This window comes from Pterocles gutturalis, unplaced genomic scaffold (assembly GCF_000699245.1).
Source record: "Pterocles gutturalis isolate BGI_N339 unplaced genomic scaffold, ASM69924v1 scaffold49785, whole genome shotgun sequence".
NCBI lineage: Eukaryota > Metazoa > Chordata > Aves > Pterocliformes > Pteroclidae > Pterocles > Pterocles gutturalis.
Window position 1 is genome coordinate 5,987 of NW_010142696.1, and position 13,064 is coordinate 19,050.

General features: G+C 39.5%; 1 protein-coding gene across 1 annotated transcript in view; it reads left to right on the forward strand.

Annotated features, from left to right (window-relative positions):
- The window catches only part of AGBL3 (ATP/GTP binding protein-like 3), a gene marked incomplete at both ends in the record, with an annotated part of 16,389 nt that extends 3,919 nt beyond the window's left edge, over positions 1-12,470 (forward strand). The window contains 6 exons of the mRNA XM_010084457.1: positions 1,597-1,735; positions 2,262-3,041; positions 4,629-4,791; positions 5,814-5,940; positions 6,472-6,569; positions 12,413-12,470. Of these exons, the coding sequence (XP_010082759.1) occupies positions 1,597-1,735; positions 2,262-3,041; positions 4,629-4,791; positions 5,814-5,940; positions 6,472-6,569; positions 12,413-12,470 (1,365 nt within the window). The remainder of the gene's footprint in view (positions 1-1,596; positions 1,736-2,261; positions 3,042-4,628; positions 4,792-5,813; positions 5,941-6,471; positions 6,570-12,412) is intronic.
- Positions 12,471-13,064: the final 594 nt, after the last annotated feature.

Consider the following 13,064-nt stretch of genomic DNA (forward strand, 5'->3'; position numbering starts at 1 on the left):
AGGTAGATAAACTCAGAATGACATTTCAGCTAAATGAAAAGTAATTATTTGAGTGGGTATCCCAGCCGGCAAAGCTAACAGTCCTTCTCTAGTGAAAACCCCTGTGAGTCTGTAGTAACTTCAGTCATGAAGTACAATACACTGAATATGGCATCTTTTGCATATGGCAACAGTGATTCAAGGAATTAAAAAAAATACTTCTAGCAATGTTGGCTTTACATAACTTCCCTGAGTAGTACTGTCAGAGCTTTAATATCACTACAGGAGAGAATAAGACGGACAGACTGCTGCAGGATAAATCTCTAGCACAGCCCCAGTGAAGCAAGAGCAGACACAGCTCTGATCTGAATGGGGGGCTGCTGTGCAGCTTTAACCCTGCTGCATGGTACAGGGTCAGTCCCCCTTATTTGACAGCATGGTAAGGTGTCAGTTTCTCCTCAGGGGGATCCAGCAATAAGGAGACAGAGAGAAGCAAGAAGGCAGGAGCTAACAATATAACAGCTTTGTGATCATTGTCCGGCTACCAGTACAAATCCTTCATTTTACCAGTTAGAAAGTTATGTAGGAGGGGATTTCACTTCTGTCAGATAAGACGGTAAGTTCGATATTGGCAGTGTGAAACCCACAGTCTCACAGTACATGCTTCCAGCCCAGAATACCTGCAGTTTTCACCTGTCCTCCTTTTCCCTGGGCTGGCCTTTACACAACCATCAGAGCACAGCTCATGCAGCTGGGCTCAGACAGAGTCACCAGCATGGCTACACTGACGCTGCAGCAGGATCTCTGGGCTCCCAGCTTTCAGCAGAAGAGATGCATCCTCTCTCTCTATTTTGTGGATACAATTTGGGGATGACAGGAGGTTTTATTACCCAGTTCTCCACACCTTGTTGGAAAAAACTTTCTGGAATCTAATCAACTTCCCAACAAGAAAAGTAAATTTTTGCTGATGACAAATCTAGAAATTCTGATTTTTAATGAGCTATGGTAACGAAGATTGTAGTAAAAAGGTCAGTCGTGCCTCTGTGAGCATCTTGTCTGAGGAACAGTGAACAAGATAGCAGAACTGAGCAAAAGGAGCTACAGGCTCAAACTGCACACTAAAAGTGATGTGAAAACATCACTTGCAATATAAAAGTGCTTGCTGCTGGGTCTGGGCATCATCTTTTTTACTTCTAGACCAGAATAACTGAATACAGAGTTTTAAAAACAAACTGGTGGAAACAGTTGTCAGCTACATAAGATTTCTGAGTAGAGAAAGTGGCCCATTTGACTGGTGAAAAGACCTGAGGGAGCTGAGTCCTAGAGTCTTTCCACCTAACTCAGTTGCTTTGCCTAAGTACAGAGTATGAATTGCCCTTGGCTCACACAGGCACCTCCAAGACAGAGTCAGATCTTAGGCTGGCTGAAATCCATGAGGTTAAGTGGGAATGGGCAACAAAATCTTAATACAATTTCTTTTACACTTACCTAAGATAAGCATTGAAGTTCATCTCTGTGCAGTTATCTGTTTCTAGAAGGAATTTTCAGAAGGATGCAGGTATTCCCTAAAATGACTTGGACTGAAATGAAAGACATCTTTTCTGCTTCTTGCCCTAGCTAACAAAAACTCCCGCTTTACGTATTCCCAACTGAGAGGTCTCTCCCCCCTGAACCAAATCCTCTGTCAGAAAGAGGACAACTCACTGATCTTCGAAGCACGGTTTGAAAGTGGGAATTTGCAGAAGGTGGTCAAAGTGTAAGTTTCTAATATTTTCTCCTTTTATTAAGGTGGCATTATTATCAGAGTTCTTATTATCAGCAGCCTGCTATCAGTTTCTGACCCAGATGTTTTACTCTGGGTCTGTAACTTGTTTTACATTAGTTGAATAACCTTCAAAAGCAGTTTCAGGTAGCCTTCACTTGAAATTATCTGATAGCCATTCCACAGCACTGAACATTTTCTATAGGTGATAATCAGCCACACAAACTCAACAGCTTTTCTTAAGCACCTCCTTTTAAAGCATAGTGTGGGGAATGTTTTTAGAAGTCCTAGTTATTATTAATAGTCCTAATGAAGACAGCAGTTGCATTATTGACACACTCAGTGCGATCAGGCATCTTTTCCTGGCAGCTGCGTAGACTTTGATTTATGACAGTGTAAATCAGATTTGCACCTGATTCGCTGCAGGGTGCTTTTTCATGGCAGTCCGCGTTATTTGACACTGCATCATACTCTAGGTCTAACCAGCATGACAACTGTTTGTCATCTTTCTGCCCCCCAGCAATGAATTTGAGTACCAGCTGACCCTGCGCACTGACCTCTACACAAGCAGACACACGCAGTGGTACTATTTCCAAGTCAGCAACACGCAGGCAGGGATGCCGTATCGCTTCACTATTGTCAACTTTACCAAGCGTAACAGCTTATATAAACGTGGCTTGCGGCCACTGTTGTACTCAGAAGCTGATGCTAAGAAACACAAGGTTGGCTGGCGAAGGACTGGAAATGAAATTAAGTATTACAAAAACAATGCGGGCCAAGATGGACGTCAATATTTCTCACTCACTTGGACGTTCCAGTTCCCTCATGACCGAGACACCTGCTACTTTGCCCACTGCTATCCTTACACCTACTCCACCCTGCAGGAATACCTGATGGCCATCTCTAGAGATCCAGTGAAGTCCAGATGCTGCAAGATTCACATCTTATGCTATTCACTGGCAGGAAACATAGTGTATGTTTTAAGTATCACCAACCCCTCTCAAAGTGGCAAGGGCACCAAGAGGAAGGCTGTGATAGTAACCGCGAGGGTGCATCCAGGAGAAACTAACAGTTCCTGGATAATGAAGGGCTTTCTGGATTACATTCTTGGCGACTCAGACAAAGCTCAATTCCTGCGGGACAATTTTGTCTTCATAGTGGTGCCCATGTTGAATCCAGATGGTGTGATTGTGGGAAATCACCGCTGCTCTTTAACAGGTCAGGACTTGAACCGCAAATACAGGTCTAATGGGAAGAAATTTTATCCTTCCATCTGGTATACCCGAAACATGATCAAAAGGTAACCTCATTTTCTTTCGCTTTAGAAGGGATGTTTTTCCTTTCCACTGTTCCTTTGTTAGTATGACTTCTCTATGTCCCTTGTTGTTTTGGTATTGTTTACATCTTTGCCCATACCCAAGCCTGTCTGACTTTTGGTTTCTGTCCAGTTGCATTTCAGTGTGGGTTATTTTTTTCTTCGGTATTGCACAGGTTTTCCTTTAATATCCTTTCTCCATTCCTGGTAATAAGTTGTATTTCCAAAGTAAAATAATTTTCATCAAACATTTTCAGCAGATTTCTCCTGACTATCCTCTGCTAAAGTCTACTTATTAGATTCCTTATTTGTTTCATTTTCTTCTTTTCTGGCATACAACCAGGTACCAGAATGAAGTTAGGTTCAGAATAGATCCCAGATGTCCATTTGACAGCAAAGATACCCGGTTTGCTGTATATTTTGCTACAAGTATGTTTGATTTCTTATGCAGACTTCCAGTCACAGAGACATTGATACTCTGGATATAAAACTAACCCTTCGGGTATTAAACTAAACTTTCAGCTAGTAAACTAAATCCCTCTGGTTTAACTTCTGTAGCAAACTAATACAAACAAAACCCTTGTGCAAAAAGCCAGTGTCAGAATTAGTATATTTAATGTTTTTCATCTAGTTACAACCTGTTTTAAATAAGATCTGTGTTCCTTCAACTGAATGTTGTGGCATGTAGATCCCTAGCTTTCAGAGGATGAGCACTGTGCCTCTTCTTTTCCAAGGGAATTCCTCTTTCTGTCTTACTATATGGAGACAGCCTGCACTTGTGAGTGCCCTGTAATTAATATTAATTATATCTGCTGAAGTGCTACTGACCTTCAGCCTCATACTCAGCTACTGTCAGCTGAGACAGATTTGTTTGTTACTGCTTTCTTCTTAGTTCCACAGTGGATTTTTAACTCCTGCCCAGAGTAAAGCCCCAGGTGACAAGCTGTGGTGCCATCACATCTTCCCTGTAGAGCTCTGCTTCAACACATATTGGGCATTGGGGGTGGGGAATGCTAAGCCCCGATGTGTCTATACCTGCAAATTTTCTTTAAAAAGTTAGTTAAGCAATAACACATTGCATAATCTTGGCACATCATAGAAATTGATTTCTCCCGTTTGATAAAGGAAAGAGTATTTGCTGCCATTTATGCTTTAGTCTCATAATTGTACAGCATGTATTATTCAACACGTGCAAGAGTGAAAGAGCAGCAGATAAAAATAGTGGGTTTCAGCTGTACAGTATGCTCATGTACACAGGTACAGAGCTGGATGTATGTAACTGAGCCCTGAGAGTTGGAGCAAACACATGGACAAAGGCTGATGATACATACACTCATAACCTTATTTCTGTGCAGTGACAAGTGTTTTATTCTGGAGGGAACTGAGCAGTTTCACTTTAATCTAGCACCCTAAAGGTTTAATTTAGAGCTCAGAGTATGAACTTGTATTGATTTCTTGTGCTTTAGGTTACATATGAGCTTCAGTGTAACATATTAGCTCAGACTTACTTCTGAAGTGGAGAAAAAAACTCCCCACTTTTAATAAAGTATTTTATGTCATCCCATATTACAGAGTGATGGGGGAACGTGATGTTTTTCTGTATTGTGACATCCATGGTCACAACAGGAAACAAAATGTCTTCATGTATGGTTGTGAGAGAAAGAAGCAATCAAAAGCACCAGATGTGCATCCACGTGTCTTCCCATTCTTGCTGAGCAAGAGCTGCCCAGATAAGGTAAGCAAATATCTTGCTAGAAATTTACTCACCTGAAAATTCAAGCACCTTCTGGGATCCCTAATTTTTTGTTGAGGTATCACATTTACAAAAAGACTGCACTCCACCCAGTAATATAATCTTAAATTGGCTAACTAGAAATTGTACGAATATGAAATTTTAACTTTGAAATTCCAGCACTCAAAAATGTATCATGCTGAATTTGTACATCAAGTTAGCATTTTTAAAAAAATTTTTTAAAAGAATGAAAAAAAAACGGAATATCAAGCTAGCATTGTTTTAACCACATCAAACACTAACATTAAATTTTGTGTACTCCTACATTAAATGCATCTGTATTATATATATTGTAGAATTAAAAACAAACAAGTAAGCAAATACGAAGCTAAAGAAGAAAAATGTTTCTCCAGATTGAATCCTTTTGAAAACTTCTGTTGAAAATTGTGTCAAAATCACCATGTTTGTGTAAGATATTTCACTTAGGAAAACAAAAAAAGTTTAGTAGGAAATTATAGCTTTTAAAATATGTCATTTTCCAGCAAAATCTGACTGCAGTAAGCTTCTTTTGAACCAGAAATGATGCCAAGGCTCAGGAATAAAACAACACACAAACTATCCTACTAGATGTCAGTGCATACTTGCAGCTAATGCTGTTTTCCTCAGATTCCAACTTTTTAGTAAATATGCATGTTGGTATAGAACAGGATTTGTGATGACTCAACTAACATAGGATTGTTTAGAAACGGTAAGTACAGCCACATACTAAATTATTTGCAGATGTCTCAGAAATCCTTAAGGTCAGACAAACTTTAATCGAAGAGCTGTTATTTCACGTACATCTCCATTATACCAGTAATAACAGTATGCTCTGAGCTATGTTGTGCAATATTCAAGTAGAGTGAAAACTCACAATTGTCTACCTGGTAGATAAGAATTCATTTTAACCCTGCAAGTTTTGTTTTTTTTAAATTATTGCATCTTCCTATTTACTTCAAAGGCTAATGCTGTACCTGTCTTTTAAGTTCTCATTCCCAGACTGCCATTTCAGAGTACGAAAGAGCAAACAAGGCACAGGTCGAGTGGTGATGTGGAAGATGGGTGTCAACAACAGCTACACTTTGGAGGCCTCTGTCTGTGGCTCTAAGTTGGGTGAGGCAATTCCCTGGAGCTATTTAGTAGGGATTATCAAACAAGACCTTTACTTTTGTTTTTTCATGGAAAATGGTAGCTTGAGCTACAATCCCCTTGTTGGTGTTCTGTCTTCTTGGGTAGAAATGCATGATGATTTAAGATGAGAGTTGGAAAAAACTCTAAACTAGGGCATTCACCTGGTAACCTTTCAGACCACCACTGGCATTATCATGAAACAACATTAGTGGATGGCAAATTAAAAGCAGTAATTGAGGCCAGTTGTATTTTTAGGAAATTTTGGAATCAGTTAACTATGCATTATAATTAACCCTTCTGAGTGGATAGATGTGTTCATATAGGCAGAATAATGATCTGTAACATTATCCGTATAGAACGCCGGCAGTCATAGACATGTCTAGCATCTGTCAGTGAAAGATAATGTGAGTTTGCAGTCAGCCACCATCCTGAAATATCACAGATACCTAGCAGTTCAGAAGGATGACTGACATTTTCACTTCTGTCTTGCTGATGCTGATGCTGATGCTGCAGGCTGGAGACAAAGCACCCATTTTGACATTAAAGATTTGGAGTCAATAGGACAGCATTTCTGTGATGCTCTCTTGAACTACTGCTTTCATACTGAGGAGGTAAGGAAAGTCCCCTCTATTCCTTTTCTTCTGCCTCAGTTCATCCTACTGTGACAAAACATAATATTTGATAGGGTTATAGCAATAATAAATTTGGTAATCGTTTTCTTTAATCAGTAAACTAAATTTGTGATGTTTCTTCTTATCATCTGTACCTGAAGGAACACGAGAAAGTAGTGAAACAGCAAGCCAGGGAGAACTCCAAGGTCCTGAATTCTGATGTGTTAGACTGGGATTCCAGGTAACTTAGAACTATTCAGATATACCACAAGTTATTCTATGTTCTCTGCACCTCATGAAGAGTGCCAGAGTAAATTTTAAAAATGTTACTAAAATTAGACTTTTAATAGTCACACTCTTTAATTTAACACTCCTTAAAAGACTGCATACAAATCTTATAGCCAAACCTTAATAGTCAGTTCATTGAAGTAGAGCTCTGTATCTACCCAAGCTGACATTCGTGAGGAGAAACGAAACTGCATTGGTACGAAGCTTAGTCTGTTGCATCACTTAAATCAATATGTTTTTTTCAGCCCTACATTTTTCAGAGCAAGCTAGCCACAATATAAGGCATATTGGTTTGTTTTTTTGTAAACCTGGTTTCATTAACCATGAGAGAGGCTAGTCTGATTCCATTTAGCCAAGTGGGTTAAGTTCAGGGTAATTGATAGCAGTGCAAGAATCTGTATGTTGACCAAACAATACATCTGTTAAACATGATCTGCTCCTCCTGTGCCAGTGCTGACTGTGAGTGACTGCAAGATCAGTAGTGCAGATGATTTATATGTTATGAACATCTGTGGACCTATGGTTATTTATTAGGGAATAAAGCTTTTGTACATTTCTGGGGGAAACAGTAATAGGTTGGATCAATCTCATCAAGCTTTAGGTGCCCAGAGTGTAGAAATTAAGAGCTGAGCTTCACAACAGGTGCTGAACTGCTAGGAAATGAAAAGGGACACAAGATCTTGATGCATGATTAGAGATCTAGGAGAAGGCTTGCTGGAAACAAAGAGAATTATGTTCTGTGAGAGGATTTGGGGGAAGAGGGAGAAGGTGTGTGAAGCAGAACTAAAAGAAACCTCAGTAGAAGCAGGAGGTGCCATCTGAATTGATCACAGGTGATGATGCCCAGTTTTTGCAGGTTAGCTGTAGGTCTGTAAAATTAAAATGTGAATCTGGAAGACAGGCATGTGGAAAACACATTTACATCTCTACAACTAGGGTTACTACAGAAAACACCTGCTAATGGTTGGAATGAATGCTGCAAAATACTGTTTGCAATCTCCAAATTTAGAAATGAAACAAAGCAATGCTCATCTTTCACAGCAGCCAAACTTCTGACAGCCCAGACTCCTGTGATCTTGTTGCACACCAGCTAAAAGTAGGTACTAAGGTATGCTATGACTTTTTCTTGTCTGTTTACATCTCTGTCCTGAATGCCACTGGGAAAGAATCACTAGGGTTTAACAGGCTCTGTTTTGAATAACCTTAGGATTAAGGCGGTCAGAATAGTAATTAACAAATTAGTAGTCTGTAGAGATACAGCCCAAATGCACAGTGCAAAGCAATAGTATTATTTTTCCCTATAGCTTAACCCAGACTGTCAAGAAGGTGCTGGTTTTGTTCCAAAAGAAGGTGGCTCTCTACCTGTCCAGTTCTGCAATACAGCTGAGTAAGCAGACAGAGGGTCACGAGGAGAGCACCAGCTTTAAGCACAAGAAGTATCATGCCCACATACACTGGTGTCAGCCATATTTTCAGATACCCAGTTCAGAATGTTCAGGAGTTGTGTCCTCTCACGCATACAGGCAAGTCATCACACTGGTGCTAAGTGCTGTCACCATCAGACTACCCTGTTGCCTGTTTCTAATCTCACAGGCAAATACAGCCCCAGATTTAACAAAGTGCTTTCATTGGAGGGTAATGAGACATGTTGTTTTCCTGAAATCTGTATTTCCTTGTTTTGCTGAAAAGAATAAATTGAAACATGTTTTTTTGTCCATGTTTATTTGGTGGTTATTTCTTTGGTGCTGTGATTACCATAATATTGCTCAAGATGTTTCCTGTAGATAAGCAAAACAAACTTTCGTGAGTGTATTACTTTTTAGAAAGCTTATGGATGAATCTTAGCCAACAATAATAGTTCTTGTAAATTGTTGCTTCCTGTTTGTGACATAAATACAGTAAACAAACAACAGTAAAAGGGGAAACTAGTACCAGGACTATGTACTAAGAGTGTGTAAAACTGAAGCGACCCCTGTAACACTTTGCAAAACATGCAGATAGGCATTTCAGATGACGGGGCTGGTTGACAAATTGCATGATTTGGAGTTTTAGCTCTAGTTTCAGAGATGACAGTTTGAAACATGATGTAGTCAGATAAGCTCTGGTGAGTGCACTTGTGGTGAAGGAAGCTGCCAGGGATTCCTTTATGTGCTCTGCCTCTCCCTGGAGGCACTTGCCCCTGGAGAAGTTATATAGAGAACACGTTTGTGCAAAGTCCAACAGTTCCACCCAGTCCCACTGTCATCAAGAGTTTAAGCAAAGCTACAAGGCTTTGTATTTAAGGAAGGTGAAGTCTGGGCAGACTGTCCACTCACTCAGCCCACCTGGGGGGCAGTAATTTCTGATTGAAACTTCTGATTTGCAACCCTATTGGATAATTGTCATTTCAGGGGACTTTCAAACTCAGAAGAAGTGTTGGAGTGATGTAATGCTGCTTTAGATAACACAGACAAACACAGAAGACCACTGCAGAAAGTTAGGGTATTGTTTCTCATCTATTTAGTTCAGTCTTTAAACCTGGTAGATTTGTGTGGTAATACACATAAAAGAAACATCCAAGGACAAAGAAGGGCAGGAATGCCTTCCTGGAAACACTTGAGAAGAGCATACAGAACTCACAGAATAGCATTTGTTAAAACTTAATTACTTCAGGGTCTGTACTAAATAGTGGATTAGCATATTCCTCATCCCAACAGACTTTTCATACCATGTGATGAACCATCTAACAACCACTTTCTGTCCTCCTCTCTTCCTGCCACATTCCTTGTTGTGTATTCCTTCCATTTATACCCCTCTGATATTCATTCCCTGCTATGACCTGATTTAACACATTAATCTGATAGAAAACAAACCCGCAAAAGGAATGAGATTATTTTCTGCTGGGTTAATGAGTTAAATCAGCTCACAAAACCATTTTTTTGAGCATCAGAGCCAGTTTAAGGGATGGAGGAAAATGCCAGCAGCAGGGATCAAAGTGGTAGGGTTAAGAATGAGGGACGCAGGACAAAGAACAAAGGAAAAGAGACTTTCTGCTTCAGTAGCAGGAAGCCCTTAGGAGATCTTAGGAGACTGTGGAACCACAGGCTCTAGGTGATTATTCAAACTTCCCTATTTTAAAAGTGACTGCACTTTAGAAATGAGTCACAAATTTAATAAACAATGAAGAGGAGGCTTCTCCAGCAGAGATGCCTCTGGGTACATAGCCCATTCCATCACATGCCTGTGTTTGGAGAGGATGAGTGTGTTTGGGACTGAACACGGCTTTGGCCACAGAAGAGCCTGTTTCTGCAACACCATGCCTGCCAATACCCATGAACACCAGAATACATTGCAAAACTATCAGTTAGCTGGAGCTTCACTAGGTCCTGTTCTGTTATTTCTGTTCTGAAGCACAGGCAAAGACATCTTTCATGCAATTAAATTGTATTAGTTGCATTCATTCATCTTCCATGCAACAAAGTAAATTGCTTTTGCTGGATGTATACTAGCAGCAAAACAGGTCAGAGTGATACTGTTACTGTGTAAAGAAAGTAACAAGAGTTTATCAAATAAGTTTAAAAGAACAGTACTTCACAATTCCTGCAAGAAGTTTCTTCCTTTTGTTCTTTTCTTGATTATGTGTTTTCCCATGTGGATCTACTTCAGGTACCAATTAAGGTTATCAGATCAATAGACTTACCAAAATTTCTGGTTTTGTTCTTGATGGAAGTACTTAAAGCTACTTGAAAAAGGTGAATAGCAACGAATATCACAGGTACAGTAGAGGTTTTGACAGAAATTCATCCATGTACGTAGCCCTCAATGGCACTTTGCTGATGTTCAGACTAGAAAACTGTATGGCTGTAAAACCATATATTTTATTGTTGCCTAGAGAAAGCAACTGTGTTTGGAAAGAAAAAAAAATCACACTAATATTTTGATGAGAAATATTCTTTTTACGTACATAAACATCATAATGCTGGCTGCTTTATTAATGCTTTCATTGGTTCAATAGGTAGACCAGTGCTTCCCAAGCTTTCTGCGTTTTATGCCAGTCTTTCTTTTCAGAAGCCGCGACACTGGAAAAACAGCAGTGGCAATTAATATTACTGAGAAAGCCTGGCTCTCCAGGTTCCCAGACTAAAAATAAACAAGTCAAACTGAGTAGGAAGTGAGGTCCCTTGTCAATATGATGTGTTTGTGTCCAGGTTCGTAAATATTTGCTGAACAGAACAGCAGAAGGAATTCAGTCTTGAGCAGCTTGCTTACATGTGTTCCTTCTGGCATTGTGATTATCATGTTATTTGCAACTCTTTTTTTTTTTTTTCCGTAGCTATAATACTCCCTCATGAATCAAAATGGTTCCATACTATTTTCTGTGCAGAAAAAAAACAAAACATCAGAACACTTTCACAGCATTGCTAAGAACAGAAGTCATGAAAGCAAAAATGTATTTTTCATCCTGGTAGAAACATGCTCTTTTTCTGACCAGAGACTGATATATGACAATTTTATTCAGGTACTGTAACTTTGGGCAAGCAATTTTGTCACCAAAAGCTGCTGACATAGAATGCCCATTGCTGTTTATGGTCTATTTCATCCATTAATAAAGTATCAACATCGACAAGTCAGGGGCTGGAAAAAATGGTAAAATTAATATATTATTTGATACATTTAGATCTTTCTGGCAAGGAATATGCCTTGGAGCTGGAGATTATGCCGGCTCTTCTTCAGTTTCGAAAACTACTAACACCTCACTCCCTCAGCTGTACCTGTTTCACTTGCATTTTCATTGAACAAGATTTTTGCCAAGTCCCTTAAAACATTTTCTCTTGTGTTTTCCAGTCGAGTAGAATGCTGGGAAGAGAAAGGAAAGGGTCACAGGATGTTCTAGGGGAACAGGCAATACATTTTTTAATTAACTCTGGGATTGTTATCAAGCCCCAGCTCTGAAACACTTGTGCTGGCAATATTTGTAAAGCTGTGTCGTGCCCCTTCCTACCATTCAGAATGTGTGATTCAGTACTCAGCATTAGCTGGCCTAGCAGCTACCAGGGGATTAAGTTTATTAAAAGGTCATTGTCAGAATAGTTGGTGTAAGATCTGATCTTTTTTAAAAAAGACCACTTCTCCATTATTGCTGTCCTACATAACTATTCAGAAAACGTGAGCCTCATTGTAATTGACAAACACGTAAAAATCCTAGATGAAAACAGTGGAGTCTAATGTTATGTTCCTACTTTCAGAAAGGAATTTGATTTAAATAATTTTTGTCATGCTGAGCACCCAACAGCTTGCAAGGTGAACACAAGTTGCTGAGTTTTTCAAAATCAGGCCAAATACTGAATGCCTAGCTTGCCTTCTGCTTGGGAGGGAAAAAAAAAAAAAAAAAGCCTGATCTTTACATGTTAACTCTTTTCCCACTTCTTCTTTAATACCTTACCAAGCTTCCCCTGTCCTAACCTGGGGTACACTCCTTGGACAAGTGCCTGATCACAAAGATGATAATACCTTTTTGTCATTCAATCTTTCGGAACTTATTAATAATTCATTTGTGTTTCTGTTCTGTTTCACAGGCTCAAGGCATTGAAACTCAACGTAAGATATTTCAGGTACTTGACCCAGTGAAAAAAGGTAAACATTATATGTTTTTTTTGATTCTTAAAATCCCAATAGCCATTTCTTTTCTGTAATCTCAAACCTCAGTAAAGAGTATGTCCCAAAAAGATAAGTACAGAGTTCTTTGGCTGGGATTTCAGTTGGTCTCAGCATTTGGAAGAGCTCATTTTTCTTTAGTTTAAACTGTCTTCATCACATTATTACACTCTGCGTTACTGATTGGGAACCATCTCACTGGAGAAAAACTGAACCCGAGCCAAATTCCAGAGACATGAAAAAATATTTGCTCCTGTTGGCAGCAGGGTACATGCATTTGTAATAATATGCTCATTTGGTCCAGAGAAACTAGAGGAGAAAACATTTACTGAAGTCAAATGAGGCAGACCAAATCCTATGGAAAATTGGGATCAACTGGAACTTTCTGGTTTCAGTACAGACAAAATGAAAGAAGCAAATGTGGAGGCTAAGGAAGCAGAACTGAAGGACTTGTGTCATTGCAAGCACTAGGAAATCTGGGAAAGATTTAGGTGTCAAAGTGAACAAGTAGCTCAACATGAGTTACCTTCATCGTGGGAAACATGGAAGGTGCCTGAGGACTGGAGGAAAGCG